At 45.0% G+C, this 15294-nt stretch overlaps 1 protein-coding gene across 2 annotated transcripts; it reads right to left on the bottom strand.

Annotated features, from left to right (window-relative positions):
• Nucleotides 1-305: 305 nt before the first annotated feature.
• LOC136506654 (uncharacterized) lies at nucleotides 306-6262 on the bottom strand. Of its 2 annotated transcripts, XM_066501546.1 has the most exons (4): nucleotides 5995-6262; nucleotides 5372-5474; nucleotides 1404-1542; nucleotides 328-435 (listed from the first exon to the last, which is right to left on the bottom strand). In XM_066501546.1, the coding sequence occupies exons 1-4, from the start codon at nucleotides 6088-6090 to the stop codon at nucleotides 360-362; spliced, it is 414 nt and encodes a 137-aa protein (XP_066357643.1). In that variant the 5' UTR covers nucleotides 6091-6262; the 3' UTR covers nucleotides 328-359. The 2 variants fall into 2 exon arrangements, 1 of the variants encoding a protein (XP_066357643.1); XR_010771689.1 differs by lacking the exon at nucleotides 1404-1542 and having other exon boundaries at nucleotides 306-435.
• Between the last annotated feature and the right edge of the window lie 9032 nt (nucleotides 6263-15294).

The raw sequence follows: 15294 nt of genomic DNA, 5'->3' as shown, positions 1-15294 counted from the left end.
GAGCAGATCTCGAAACATGGTAGTGAGTATAGGGGAAATTAAAGAGACATGCTCTAAAATGGATAGGGCCTATGATAAACACAAAAAATGTGGTAGAATCGTCTGAAATAACACACTTATGGAGGCGCTCGTCTTACACCAGACACTAAGCACCCTCGAAAGCGAGCTACAGCGGGCGAGTTTCGTCGGGCACACCCCAAGGGAGAGCCCGAATAGTCCACATTTCTCCCTAAGGATCCAATAATGAGAACGAGTTACAATACTTAATCTATTTCATACATCCAGAGTTCTTAGAAATTTATTATTACATTACCAAATTCAGAGTGAGGAATATTAAACAACGGAATGATAATAAACATCTATCGATAATGAATAAGGATCCATCTGTGCCCACCAGAAGAATCATTCACACAACGGGTACTCCTCAAGTTGAACCTGCAACAGGGGTAAATAAACCCTGAGTACACAATGCACTCGCAAGACTTATCCGACTAGTGAGAATAATTTTCCGACTCCAAGGAATATGCAAAGCTTTATGGTTTGCTGAGTTTCTTTTTACAGAAAGCAATTCTAGTAGTGAATCCTTATTTATGTTATTATTAGCAGTCATGATTAATTTATTATCTAGACATTTTATGTAAGCACATGTTCTACTTTCAAGCAAGGGTTGAGCAATCAGTTCTATTTCATCATCTTTCTGTTCTTACTACGGTGCTAGACTGTAAACAAGCCGTACCGGAACGCCGGCGATTCGCGAATCAATGCCCCCAGCTGGGTACCCCAAAAACACATGCCCCCACTTGTACCCCAAGCACAAACAGGACCAAACCATCACCCTCATGTCACGGGGTCCAGGTCCCCGTCCAAACTTGAACTCCAAGCCCCCGCTCCTAAGTCCCGGACTTAATGCGGTGCAAGGACCTCTACCATCCCCGCCTCCTATCAGTCGGTCCGAAAAGAGCCGGAACCCACAACAAGAGAGCAACAAGTCTTCCCTGCGTCCATACCCAAGTATATGCTCGGGATAATAAGTCTGTGACTTGCCTAAAATCCAATGCAACAGCCAGTTCTTAACCGACACAGACAGAGAAAAAGTGTAACCAATCTATGCCCTGTTGGTCGCATGACACAACGTCTTACACCCACCAATACCCAAATCGTATCCCTGTCTGGTCTTTATTTTTCTTTCCACCATTTTATCATGAGTGGTCATAATTATCACCTATTGTGAGTAACAGCAGGTTACTCATGCTACCGATACCCTGAGCATAGCAGCTACTCGACCTATATCAGTAGGACTCATAGGTAGATATATCTATGCATGTAGTTTTCATAAAATGCATGTAACGTAAATGCACATCATATATATATTCAATAATCGTTCAAAAATAGGGGTTATGTACCGGTGCTTGCCTTGGGCAGGCGGTGTGTCAACAAAGTCAGCAACAAACGGCTCCGGGACTCCCTCCTGTATGAGAACCTCTTCCTCGTACTCCTCAATAATCTCCTCATAGTCCTGTTCGTCCACAGGCACGAACTTGTCTGTGTTTCGAGTAAACACCAACTAGTAAATTTATATTTATTGCATGTTGGGCCCGGATGGTGTGCTAAAAGACACAAGGTTTATACTGGTTCAGACAGAATGTCCCTACATCCAGTTTGCGGCTGCTGCTCGTGTTATTAGCCCTGAAAGGTTCGTAGTAGGGGGTACAAACGGTCGAGAGAGGGACAGGTCCTAAGTCTCTGATGAAAATGTTGAAAGGGCGCTAAGAGCTTGGTTGCTGCTCAGCAGTATAGTCTATGTCAGATTTCTCTAAATGTTTTCTGCAATGATGCATAATCTGTTCTTGTAAAATAATTTGCTAGTTTAGCAGGACAAAGGGATATAGTGATGTAGCACAAGAAGTAAGTGTATGTATATCTATATATGAACTAAAAATATGCATTTTTTCTTGCTGAAGTCAGCAGTATTGAGACTACCATGCTGTTCACTGTACAGTTGCGGCTGGCAAGTATTTTCGTGGTAAAAATATCCGTCTGTCAATCCAGTGTTGATTCAAGATCTTTATACAACAAACATACGAAGGAATGTACTATTTTTTTTCTAGTTGAGGTGGTGTTTATTCTTTCATTATTTCTGAGTTGTTATTGTTGCTGGAGGTTGACCAAGAAGCAAGAAATTATTGTTTGTAGTTATCTATTATTGTTTTGTGAAAATCTCGTGTATGGAAATTGAATTGTTATCTTTGACTTTGTGCAAATGTGCCTCCAAATGTACTTTGAATAAAAACATTGAATCCTCTTTGCCACTCAATTTTTTATTCATGTGCATTTAGCTCCTACCATCACGTGACATACTATTTTCCATGCCATGCACACCCAAAGGTCCACGAAAAGGAAGTGTTGTAATACAATACCATATTGCAACGAATCACGATGTTCTATAGCAACAAAATATATTTGTGGCAATAGAAGAATGCTAGTGCATCGCTTTTAGATATTTACTTGCAATAAACAGCTACCTATTGCAATGGCCGTGATAAATATTACAACCAAACAAAAATGTGGCAATAACAACAAACTATTGCATCGCCTTGGAAATGTAGTTGCAATACACGGTCTACCTATTGCAATAGTCGTGAGAAATATTACAACGTGTGTTTAATGACAATACAAGATTACTATGACTAACGTGTGTTTTGCAGAGGCAATTAAGTTAGGTCATGGTAATGGAGATCGATTGGGCAATCGAGGTTATCATGCCCCTACGATGGAAATCGTTTTGGTTTTTAAAGGATGGACGACAAGGTTAAGGATGACTAGTTCTAAGTGTCAATTGGAGTTGGAGAGACACTTAGAGTAGTTTAGGACTTTGTTCTTTCCTTTGGCCGTACTATGAAGGGGGTATGAATGGGTAGCTTGACCTAGTTGAGTCTAGTGAGTTAGGTGTGGTGCACACTTGTTAAAACTAGCTCTAGGTAGCTCCTATGAATGCCTAAGATCCTTTGAAGCAAACTTCATTCACATATGTTCGAAAGTTGGAAGTGAATGGAGGGTCAAACACTGACCGGACGCTGGCTCCGGTGCAACCGGACGCTGGCCGCAAGGTCCGGTCAGTTCATTTGACCGTGAAGAACAAGTCTGGTGTGACCGGACGCTGGAAGGTCGTGTGACCGGACGCTGAGGGCTAGCGTCCGGTCGACTCCAGTAAGGGTCCAGACTTGAGAAAGTGCGACCGGACGCGTCCGGTCAATACTGACCGGACCCTGAGGGTTCAGCGTCCGGTCGAGTCCAGTAAGGTTCCAGTAAGGGTTTTATGCGACCGGACGCGTCCGGTCAGTGCTGACCGGACCCTGCCAGCGTCCGGTCAACTCTTTACTACTGGTTCGCGGGTCGAACTGACCGGAGCGTCCGGTCATCACGACCGGAGCGTCCGGTCATCCCGCAGAAGCTCATAACGGTTCGTTTTTCAGGCTGCCTTATAAATAGAAGCTCCACTCGTGAGTGGAGCAACTTTTGCTCATTCCAACAGCTGAGAAACACGTTTGTGAGTGCCAAGAAGAGCAAGGTCCTAGTGAGGTGTTTGTGATTTGAGAATCCAAAAGAGTAGCCTCACTAACAAATCAAGAGTAGCAAAGTGTGCATCCATCTTCTCATTAGGCTTCGCGTGGTCAAGTGAGAGTTCGTGCTTGTTACTCTTGGTGATCGCCATCACCTAGACGGCTTGGTGGTGATTGGGAGTTTGGTGTTCACCCGGCGGAGCTTGTGGGTGACCCAACTCAAGTTGTGAGCGACCCAACTCAAGTTGTGAGCAGCTTTGGGTGATTCGCCGCGATGGAGTGTCGAAGAATCAACCCGTAGAGAGCACTTGATCCTTGCGCGGATCAAGGGGGAGCTACACCCTTGCGCGGGTGCTCCAACGAGGACTAGTGGGGAGTGACGACTCTCCGATACCTCGACAAAACATCGTCGCATTCCTTTCTCTCTCTATTTACTTTGAGCACTTACCTTGAGTATTTACTTTGAGCAATTCAATACTTGTTTTACATCCATAGAATTGCTTGCTAGAATAAGTTTGGAACATAGGTTGCGAGTTCATTGTGCATTAGTTTAATAGAAACACTTTTCTAGGCATAAGGGGTTAATTGGGCTATCCGTAGGATTTGTTTATTGCAAGAGAATTTTAAATTAGCCCAATTCACCCTCTCTCTCGGGCATCTTGATCCTTTCAGCAGGTATGTGGTGTAAGTCTCCATAATCAATTCTTGTTCCGGGCAAAGTTCCAACAGAGGTCGGCAACCGTAGCCGTCATCCAGCCTGTGTTGGACTAAACTGAGTAGAGTAGAGTACAGCGCTTGACCCAGTTGCAGGTCTCTCCCACCCTAGCTAGGTTCTTCGGCCGTCAAGCCATCGCTTGCCCTTCACCTTTGCTTAGTACCTCGAAGCCTTTTCTTGCTATCTTCACCTTCTCAAGCCATCAAGTCACATCTTGCTTTGAATCAACAATTAAGCTCACAATATATCTATTTTATCTGTATTGATGTCTTCATCATTTTGATTGATCAAGTTTCAAGAGTGAGACCATTCCATATGCAAACCTCTATGTCTCACTTATAATTGATGCATACAAGCTTGTCAATTTATTTTGATAGAATGCATCAAGCTCATTTCTCATTTGTATGCCATATGCTATATTTGAGCCCAAATATAATACAACACACTTAGGAATAAATACCTGTGAATATCTGCAAGTCTCATGAAACACATTAGTCCCTTAATCGTGTTGTCATTCAATCTATCAAAACCCACTTAGAGGCTAGATGCACTTTCAAGAACTATATAAGTATATAACACAAAAGCAGCATTTACAGAAATTGTGAACCCAGGAACCTTTGCATTTTACAAGTTGTAGCAAGTGGAGTTCAAAGATACATAAATTACTGAATTTAGGGGCATTCCAGATGCTAAAAACATGGTTGACAAGCTGTAGCATGTGGACCTCAAAGATTCAAAGATATCTAAATGACTGACTTTAGGAGCAATCCAGATGGTAACAACACAATCACCTTATGAATAATTTGTGGTATTATTCATGCAAGAAGCGAAAGTATCTTGCAACTATTGCCTTTCAAGGATAGTTGTACTCTTATTATTTATTGAATCCTTTGCAAAGACAAGAAATAAAAGTTTTTCTTTTCAAAATTGATACTACAAGCAATGTCAAAATATACCGTAAACAAGGTATCTGTGTTCAATACTTGTTGTTTGCAAAGAATAACATTTTGTCATAGAGTTTCTAATACTGTATCTACCTTATCCTTTCTCACATCATGGCATTACTAGTATGAAGATAAATGAGAAAGAAACTGACCAGGATCTTCCTCGTCCGTGGATCCATACTCATCATCATTAAGATCTACCACCTCAACACCGGCATTGTCACTCTCAAGAGCTTCAAGGCGAGCTAAAGCAGCCTGCATGGCATTACAGATATGGAGGTATTCATAATGGGGCAGCAGAACATAAAATAGAATAGTTTCAGACACAATGATTGATCATCAGCGACTATATAAGCACGAAATGGTCCAATATGAATGAAAGCTGAGTTAACAACTCAGTCAAATCCTTTGGTAAGGAGTCATGAGAAATGCTAAAGAGCATAATAAGCAGTGCAGACCCAGGATGGAAATATTTTCCTAAAATACCTTCTAGAGCATATATACTTAGTATTAATTACCAAAACTACTCGTCAATGAGGTCAATCCTTCTTGTAGAAAAAAAAAATACTTGAAATGGTTCTTGTATACTCCTAGATAAAATTGGAGAGCATTCTGACCCCAATACATGAGGAGACAAAATATAGAGAGGGCTCTGCAACTGCAATTCTAACTTCAACGCAGTGGATACTCGAAGAGAAAGGGAATTGACATCCTCTTGGAATAGGGGGGGCGGGCGGGGAACGCACGAGCAGTCAGTCCAATCCCATCGTGTTACCTGGGCACGGTTGTCCGAGCTGGCGAGCGCGGACGCCATACGCGTGGCCATGCGGCGCGTGCGAGCGCTGGTCCGGCGGAACGGCCCCACATTCATCTCCGGTCGCCAACAGCGGCAGGCAGCGGCGGGCGGCCCTTGCGCTGGATGAGGAGACAGGCAGGTGTGGAGAGTGGAGACGTAGAGGGCGCGTCGATTAAGCGGGCGTCGCGGGCGCCGGCGGTCGACCAAGTGCGGCGTCCGTTGGCCGGTGGGGAGGGACAGGGAGAAGTGGGGATGGCTACTGGGCTACTCCATGGGCTTTGCCATGTGTGTCTAACGGATTGTTGTATATTGGGCCAGGCCGTCTGGTTAGCAGGCAAGGTAATAAGTCAATAAAACTCCCTAAAAAAACACTCTAATCCCAATTTCTGTACGTCTCAAAACAAATATATCGATAATGCTTACGAGCGGGTGTCCGTTCGTCCGGAGCTGCTTTACGGGCCTGCTGCCTTGTTTCCCATCTCTTTCTCAAAATATCTTCCACTCCCATGCTCGTCCATCGCGTGCGGCTGCGCTGCGCTTGTTGCTCGGCTGCTATTGTCTTCCCCGCCACGCACCCCATCTCGTGCCGTGCGGATCCCCCATCCAGCGCCGCGCTCCCATCCCACACCGCGCCCCCTCCGTCGCCGCATCATGCTTCATCCCCCGCCGCGCCCTCTCTAGCTCGCTGCGCCCTGCTGCTACGCGCCGTGTCGCGTCCCCCACGCGCGCTAGGGTGCTGCTGCCACTGTCGTTCCCCACCAGAAGGTCGTGGCCGTTGTCGACGTCGTGGCCTCCGTGACGCACAACCTTAGCAAGGAGGTGTTGTGATGAAAGCGCATGTTGTAATTATTTCATATGAATGCTGCAAAAGTAGATCGGGGATGCTGCAAGTGTTTCAGATGCATGTTGCAAGTGTTTTCAGAGGTGTTGTTCAAAATGTTTTATCTGTTCCAAACGTATGTTGCAAGTGATCCGATCTGAATGTTGCATATGTTTCACACATATGCTGCAACAACATGTTCAAAATGTTTCAGTCTTATGTAGCAGTAAGTGTTTTCATGTTGTAAGTTGCAAGTGTTTCTATCTGATGTTGCATATGTTTCACATATGTTGCAACTTGCAACTGTATGTTCTAGATGTTCCATCTGTTTTTCATATGGATGTTTCATTCAAGTGTTCCATGTTGTTCGGAGAGTCAAGGGGTGCGGGGAGTGATGATGGCACGGCACGGGCGCTGGGTGCGTGTGCGGGATGGGGCGAACGGCCTCGAATCGAGGCGGACAAGGCGGGCTGCGCATGCGAGGCGAACGTGTGGACGCATGGGCGCGTTGACAGGATGGTGCCGTGCGGGACGGGAATAAAATCAGCGCACGGGGGTAGGCTGCGCGGGTATCCGGATGTGTCCTCGCGCCGGACATCCGAGCACTAATTGCCCCGAGTAAATATACATCTCGCTTTTCTGAGGAGTCAAACATTTTAGAATTTTACAAGATATGTAACTAAAATTTAATTGACTACCAAGTAATCAAACCATAAATTTACAATGGCTTGCTTAATGGCAATACCTAGTTTCTTATAACCTTTCTTGCTCAGAGGAGTTGGAGTTGTGGTTGCACTCGTGGTGCTACTATTTGACCTAGAGCCAGCTCTGGTTTCATCTCCACACCAACGAGTTACGAAACCACCACAAGGACAGTCAGGACTTAAGGTGGAGGCTAGAGCCTGTTCGTTTTGGCTGAATTGGCTTATAAGTCATGGCTGAAAGTACTGCTGGTTGGTTTGGTGTGAGAGAAAAACACTGTTTAAACCATGGATTATAAGTCAGATACGAGCGAATAAACCGAAATGAACAGACAGATAAAGCAGAGGTGCGCCCTGCCGAGGCGTTGCCTCCTCCCTAGCCTTAGGCCCCTCTGCACCAGCACCACCATTGGCCTCCTCGAAATTCTGAGCCTGTTTGGAGGGGCTCCGGCGACTCCGGCTCCGTCTACTTATAGTTGCACTGTGGAGGAGCCGTCGGAGCCTCCAAATCGTAGCTCCTCCAGCTTCCTCCCCTTCGCAGTGCATTTCAGTAGGAGCCGGAGCCCTTCGATGAGCAGCTACAGTAGAAACAGTGCGGTACAGTGTTGAGGGAAGAGGAGCAGGAGCCCTGGAGCTGCACCAAACATGCACTCTGTGTTCTGTGTGACACCGTCGCACAAATACGAGTGTGCGGCACCATCCGCTTGCTCGACGCGTGTGTACAGGGCCCACCAGGCAAGACGATCAGCCGTTCCGCACGGTCAAGCCAATGAACCAGTCCGCATTTCAAGTAGCCAGCGATTAGATTTTCTAGAGAAATAGGGACACATGTCACGTAGTCATGCGGTGTCGCACATCGTCTCCATGCGACCGTGTTGCATATTGTGCCGGCCTTGTCGGTGGTGAGCAGAAGTGGGAATCCTCTTTCAGACCTCATTTCGGCTGGATTGCTCGTATCTGGCCTATAATTTATGGTTTAAATAATTTTTTTCTCTCATATCAAACTACCCAGTAGTACTTTCAGCTATGGCTTATAAGCCAACCCAGTCGAAACGAACATGCTGTTTATCCAGTCAGCCATAGTAATTAGGGTTTAATTAGTCACAATACATCAATTATTTTCGCTACCAGCAAACTTTGAACCTGATACTTTGTTGAGTAGTGATTTTGGTTCGGATTGTCAGTATGAAAAGCTATCAAGTTGCCACATCATCTCCCGTGGCCGCTATAACTCATCTTTCCAAAGGGAGGTGACATAGCTATGCCACTTGGTGATAGTCATCTAGAATGTGCTGTTGCTTAGTGTTGGTTCTCCTCTGTGGTAGGTTTCAATTCATGTGGAATATTTATGGTCTAGAATATTTTTGATAAACATAGAAGTAAAATTTTGAACAAAAGATACAATAAACACTAGAGTTTTAAATTAACATGTAGACAAAATTTTTTTGCAACAACTAAAAAGATTAAAAGTTGAAAACCAAATATGAATTCACGATGTCATAGAAACAGATGCAATAAGAATTTACATAATTTAACCTTAAGTTTCAATTAAATATACACTAAAGCCCAACGATAGTGCAATACAAAGGATGACAACAAATATCTTAATTTATATGTAAGGTTATAGTAAGGAGTGTTTCCGTGCCTATAGGATTTAGAGCAGTGTGTCTATATGCGGAGTTTGGGATGCCGAATGTTTCGTCACTCTCTCGCGTGCCTGTATGAGTTAGAGCAGTGTGTCTAGGCATGGTTTGCAATCTAATCCTAAAAGTAATTTAAATACACGACAAGATCGTTGGATAAATCTTTTAGCCTCAGGTGTCTATATGAGTTATACAAGCACGTGTCCACACACGAGATAAAGTCCAATTGATACGCCTAGCGCCCGGGCCTCCGGACGGGACGTCGTGTCCGGACGCGGCTCCAACACCTGTACCGCTCCCGCGTCCTCATCCCGCCTCACGCTCAGCATCCCGCGTCCCGCCCCCCCAGCACCCATGCCCGCGTCCGTCGCAAGGACCCGCGCCCACCCCGCGCCCCGTACAACGACATACACTGGCCACGCTATGCAACATCCCGATCCACTTTTGCGACATCCAAATGAAACATTTGCAACATTCGTCTAAAACAGATAAAACATTTGAAACATACAGTTGAAACACCATTGCAACATGTGCAAAACATCCCCGATCTACTTTTAAAACATCTCGATGCGACACTCGCAACACACAAAAGAAGACAGATGAAACACTTTGAGACATGCATTTGAAACACTTGCAACATACGTGTATAAAAAACAGATGAAACATTGGGGATAGACGCTTGAAACACACGTAAACAACCATTGCAACATATGTAACACTCGATCCATTTTTGCAACATCTGCATGAAACAATTGAAACATGGGCTTGCAACATGTCTGAAAAGCGTCCATAAACACTTGAAACACAGCATCGTCGCGCGACCATGACCTACCTGGTGGGCAACTGCGGTGGCGCAGGCTCGCTGGATGGTGCGCGCACGCCATGCCCGCTGTCGCCGAGGGAGATGAGACACTGCCGGATCTAGGGAGGGCGCCGCCGGTCGGGGTAGGGGAAGGTTAGTGGCTTGCTTGGATCTCGCCGGGATGGGGGAGAGTGCACCGGATCCGCGGGCGTTGAACACTCCCGGTGGGTGAGGACGTCGGGGTGGGGAAGGAGCCGCCGGGGTGGGGGAAGGAGCCGCCGCCGTCCAGGGAAGCAGCGATGGCCACGTCGTCGGGTGTGGGCACGAGACGCGAAGGGATAAGAATGGGGAGAGGTGCGAGCGTTGCGGGAGTGAGCGGTGGAAGCGTCCGTCCGTCCGAGCGTCTTAATCATATCATTATCGAAGTCCAATTATAAGATAGAATTGAATGCATGACGTTCAGAGTCGCAAGTCAGCAACATGCTTATATATCTTGTTGCAACACATGAACACAAGGTCCCTATATATGGAGCCTGCACATTAATCCTCGTAAGTCGCTAGGGAAAAATGGGATAAATCATACAAAAATGAGAAATTAGAAAGGTCTATTGTTAAGAATTGTGTAACTCCACCTAATAGATTTCTATAGCATATTTGTTTGTTTGTAATGCGTATTAACTGAAAGACGTTAAACAAAGTCTCCATAATCAATGCTAGTATGGGTTCTGATATTGATGAAAAACAGGTATGTGGTGTAAGTTTTGCGTTGACCCAGTTGCAGGTGAAAGCATCTAAGCCCTTAGTTGGATTTTGGTGATTAATGACAATACAAGATTACTATGACTAACGTGTGTTTTGCAGAGGCAATTAAGTTAGGTCATGGTAATGGAGATCGATTGGGCAATCGAGGTTGTCATGCCCCTACGATGGAAATCGTTTCGGTTTTTAAAGGATGGACGACAAGGTTAAGGATGACTAGTTCTAAGTGTCAATTGGAGTTAGGAGAGACACTTAGAGTAGTTTAGGACTTTGTTCTTTCCTTTGGCCGTACTATGAAGGGGGGTATGAACGGGTAGCTTGACCTAGTTGAGTCTAGTGAGTTAGGTGTGGTGCACACTTGTTAAAACTAGCTCTAGGTAGCTCCTATGAATGCCTAAGATCCTTTGGAGCAAACTTCATTCACATATGTTCGAAAGTTGGAAGTGAATGGAGGGTCAAACACTGACCGGACGCTGGCTCTGGTGCAACCGGACGCTGGCCGCAGGGTCCGGTCAGTTCATTTGACCGTGAAGAACAAGTCTGGTGTGACCGGACGCTGGAAGGTCGTGTGACCGGATGCTGAGGGCTAGCGTCCGGTCGACTCCAGTAAGGGTCCAGACTTGAGAAAGTGCGACCGGACGCGTCCGGTCAATACTGACCGGACCCTAAGGGTTCAGCGTCCGATCGAGTCCAATAAGGTTCCAGTAAGGGTTTTATGCGACCGGACGCGTCCGGTCAGTGCTGACCGGACCCTACCAGCGTCCGGTCGACTCTTTACTACTGGTTCGTGGGTTGAACTGACCGGAGCGTCCGGTCATCACGACCGGAGCGTCCGGTCATCCCGCAGAAGCTCATAACGGTTCGTTTTTTAGGCTGCCTTATAAATAGAAGCTCCACTCGTGAGTGGAGCAACTTTTGCTCATTCCAACAGCTGAGAAACACGTTTGTGAGTGCCAAGAAGAGCAAGGTCCTAGTGAGGTGTTTGTGATTTGAGAATCCAAGAGAGTAGCCTCACTAGCAAATCAAGAGTAGCAAAGTGTGCATCCATCTTCTCATTAGGCTTTCGCGTGGTCAAGTGAGAGTTCGTGCTTGTTACTCTTGGTGATCGCCATCACCTAGATGGCTTGGTGGTGATTGGGAGTTTGGTGTTCACCCGGCGGAGCTTGTGGGTGACCCAACTCAAGTTGTGAGCGGCTTTGGGTGATTCGCCGCGACGGAGTGTCGAAGAATCAACCCGTAGAGAGCACTTGATCCTTGCGCGGATCAAGGGGGAGCTACACCCTTGCGCGGGTGCTCCAACGAGGACTAGTGGGGAGTGGCGACTCTCCGATACCTCGGCAAAACATCGCCGCGTTCCTTTCTCTCTCTATTTACTTTGAGCACTTACCTTGAGTATTTACTTTGAGCAATTCAATACTTGTTTTACATCCATAGAATTGCTTGCTAGAGTAAGTTTGGAACATAGGTTGCGAGTTCGTTGTGCATTAGTTTAATAGAAACACTTTTCTAGGCACAAGGGGTTAATTGGGCTATCCGTAGGATTTGTTATTGCAAGAGAATTTCGAATTAGCCCAATTCACCCCCCCTCTTGGGCATCTTGATCCTTTCAATTGGTATCAGAGCCTCGTGCTCACGTTTTTAAGCTTAATCGCTTAGAGCAAGATGTCTCACAGGGATGGACCTCCTCCTATCTTTGAGGGAGATGATTTTCCATATTGGAAAATCCGCATGGAAGCATACTTAGAAGCTCTAGACGTTGGAATACTTAGAGCCGCCTCTCAAGGGTTCCCAACACCTAAGAATGCCGCACAACTTCAAGGCGATGAAGTGAACTATGAAAAATGGAATGCAAAGGCTCGCAACACAATCTTTAGAGGCCTTTGCAAAGATGTGTTCAATCGTGTAAGGAACCACAAAGACGCCCATGCACTATGGTCGGACGTTTGTGCGCTCCATGAGGGAACCAAGAGTGAGCGTGAGGAACGCTATCATCTTGTAATTAAAAAGCTAAATTCTTTTGAGATGTTTCCCAAAGAAAGTGCTAATGAGATGTATTCTCGATTAAATGTTCTTGTAGAGGAAGTCAATAGGCTTGGACTTACTCAAATGTCACCATCCGACGTTGTGAGAAAAATCTTGAGTGTCCTCCCCATTGACAAATATGGGCACATTGTGACCGTGCTACATCAAGGTGATCTTTCCGCCGCTACACCGACACAAATCTTGAGAAAGATCAATGCTCATGAGATGTACATGCACATCACACCACAAGATGGCTCATCCTCTACAAAGAAGAAAGAGAAGGACTTAGCATTCAAAGCTAGCCTAAGACAAGGGCAAAGCAAGACTTGAGTATGAGAGCTCAAGTGATGAAGATGATGAAGAAAGCCTTGCCCTCATGGTGAAGAAGACCACCAAGATGCTAAAAAGGCTAAACAAGAGTGGCATCAAGTTTGATGGCAAGAAGAAGAAGTTCTTCACTAGCTCAAGAAGAAAGCCAATCTCCGAGATGGATTGCTACAATTGTGGCGAACTTGGCCACCTAGCTCATCAATGCACAAAGCCCAAGAAAGACAAGTTCAAGAACAAGGGCAAGAAAGATGATTCAAGCGATGAAGATGAAAAGAAAAAGAACAAGCCATACAAGAAGAGAGATGGCAAAAAGAGGGAGTTCTACAAGAAGAAGAAGAGTGGCAAGGCCTATATTGTCGGTGATTGGCTCACGGACATTGATTCATCAAGTGGATCATCCGATGATGATAGTGACGATGAAAAGGTGGCCGCCATTGCTATTGATCTTGCATCTTCACCGCCATCATCGCCATCATCCTCTACACACCTATGCCTTATGGCCAAAGGTGAACGCAAGGTAACTAAGAGTGATGATAGTAGTGATGATGAACATGCTAGTGATGATGATAGCGATAGCGATGATGATGACTCACCTACATATGATGATCTTGTCAAAATACTAAGAAAATATACTAAGATCATTAGAAAGAGTAGAGCTACAAATGAAAAACTTGATGCTAAAAATGATTCACTCTTAGCTAAGTGTGATACATTAGAAAAGGCTAATGATGAGCTCAAAGAAACAAATGATTCTATATCATCCAAACTCAAGGAGCTCAAATCTTCTAAGAAAGAGCTTAAAGATAAAAATGATAAACTTGAGTGGGTGCACAATGAGCTTATCACTAGTCACAACAAGCTAAAAGATGAATATACAACTCTAAAGATCAATTATGATACCCTTATTATTGCACAAGAATTCTTACCAAATGAGCCACATGATGCTACTAACCATGTTGTTAAGATTGATATAGCTACCTCATGTGATGATTTAATTGATGAAAGCATTGAGCATGGATCTAGTAGCAAAGGCAAGCAAGTGGTTGAGTGCAATGACTATGATGAGTATGTCAAGCTCAAGAGTGACAATGAGAAGCTCATGAAAGATCTTGAAGAGATGAAAAGTCACAACACCATTGTGCTAGAAACTCTTGATCATGACAAAGAGTTGATCCTTGAGAATGAGAAGCTCAAAGAAGAAAACAAGAAACTCAAGGAAGAGAAGAACAATGATATTCTCAAGGAAGAGAACAAGAAGCTCAAGATGGAGAAAGAGCATCTCAAGGTAGGATTGAGCAAGTTTGCTAGAGGCAAGCATCTCCAAAGTGAGCTACTCATGAATACCGTCATGAAGATGGATAGAAGTGGCATTGGATATATGGCAAGTATAGAGAAGAAGAAGGCTCAAGCTCAACACCAACAATCAAAGCCAAAGCCAAAGCCAAAGAGATGTTTTGAGTGTGGACAAGAAGGCCACTTTGCTCATGAGTGTCAAACTCCACCACCACAACCCTTGCCCAAGCATGCTAGACCCTTTGCTTTCAATGCTCACTACATGCTTAGAAAAGATTCTAGTGGAAAGATGAAAGTCATGTTCTTAGGACCCCCTAACAAGAGTAGGCCTAAGAAGATTTGGGTGGCTAAGTCACTTGTTGAGAAGGTGAAGGGCCCTCAACAAGTTTGGATCCCTAAAGCTTGAATCTCTTGTGTGTAGGTGAACTACAAGACCGGTGGAAGTCATTGGGTTATTGATAGTGGTTGCACTCAACATATGACCGGTGATCCTCGTATGTTCACCTCACTAGATGAAGAGGTAGATGGACAAGAGAAAATAACATTTGGAGATAATTCAAAGGGCAAGGTCAAAGGATTGGGCAAAGTGGCAATATCAAATGATCATTCCATCTCCAATGTGCTCTATGTTGCTTCATTGAGTTTCAACTTGCTATCCGTTGGACAATTGTGTGATCTTGGCTTCCAATGCTTGTTCACCGAGAAGGAGGTGGTTGTATCTAAGGTAGATGACAATCAAGTGATATTCAATGGATTTAGATACAACAACTTATATCTAGTTGACTTTACCTCCGAAGATGCAAACTTGAAGACTTGCCTATTCACCAAAACAACACTTGGGTGGCTATGGCATAGAAGACTTGCTCATGTTGGGATGAGCTCACTCAAGAAGCTTATGAAGAATGATTT

This window comes from Miscanthus floridulus, chromosome 15, assembly GCF_019320115.1.
Source record: "Miscanthus floridulus cultivar M001 chromosome 15, ASM1932011v1, whole genome shotgun sequence".
Classification (NCBI taxonomy): Eukaryota; Viridiplantae; Streptophyta; class Magnoliopsida; order Poales; family Poaceae; genus Miscanthus; species Miscanthus floridulus.
Note: the sequence above shows the minus strand (reverse complement) of the source record. Positions and strands in the feature narration are given on the sequence as shown.

What these genes read in the sequence shown, in the direction of transcription:
- LOC136506654 (XM_066501546.1), bottom strand. Translation starts at nt 6,090, where the DNA reads ATGAATGTGGGGCCGTTCCGCCGGACCAGCGCTCGCACGCGCCGCATG. An exon ending in GCTCGGACAACCGTGCCCAG is followed by an intron (nt 5,475 to 5,994) that starts GTAACACGATGG and finishes AATGCCATGCAG; the next exon opens with GCTGCTTTAGCTCGCCTTGA. An exon ending in CACGGACGAGGAAGATCCTG is followed by an intron (nt 1,543 to 5,371) that starts GTCAGTTTCTTT and finishes CTCGAAACACAG; the next exon opens with ACAAGTTCGTGCCTGTGGAC.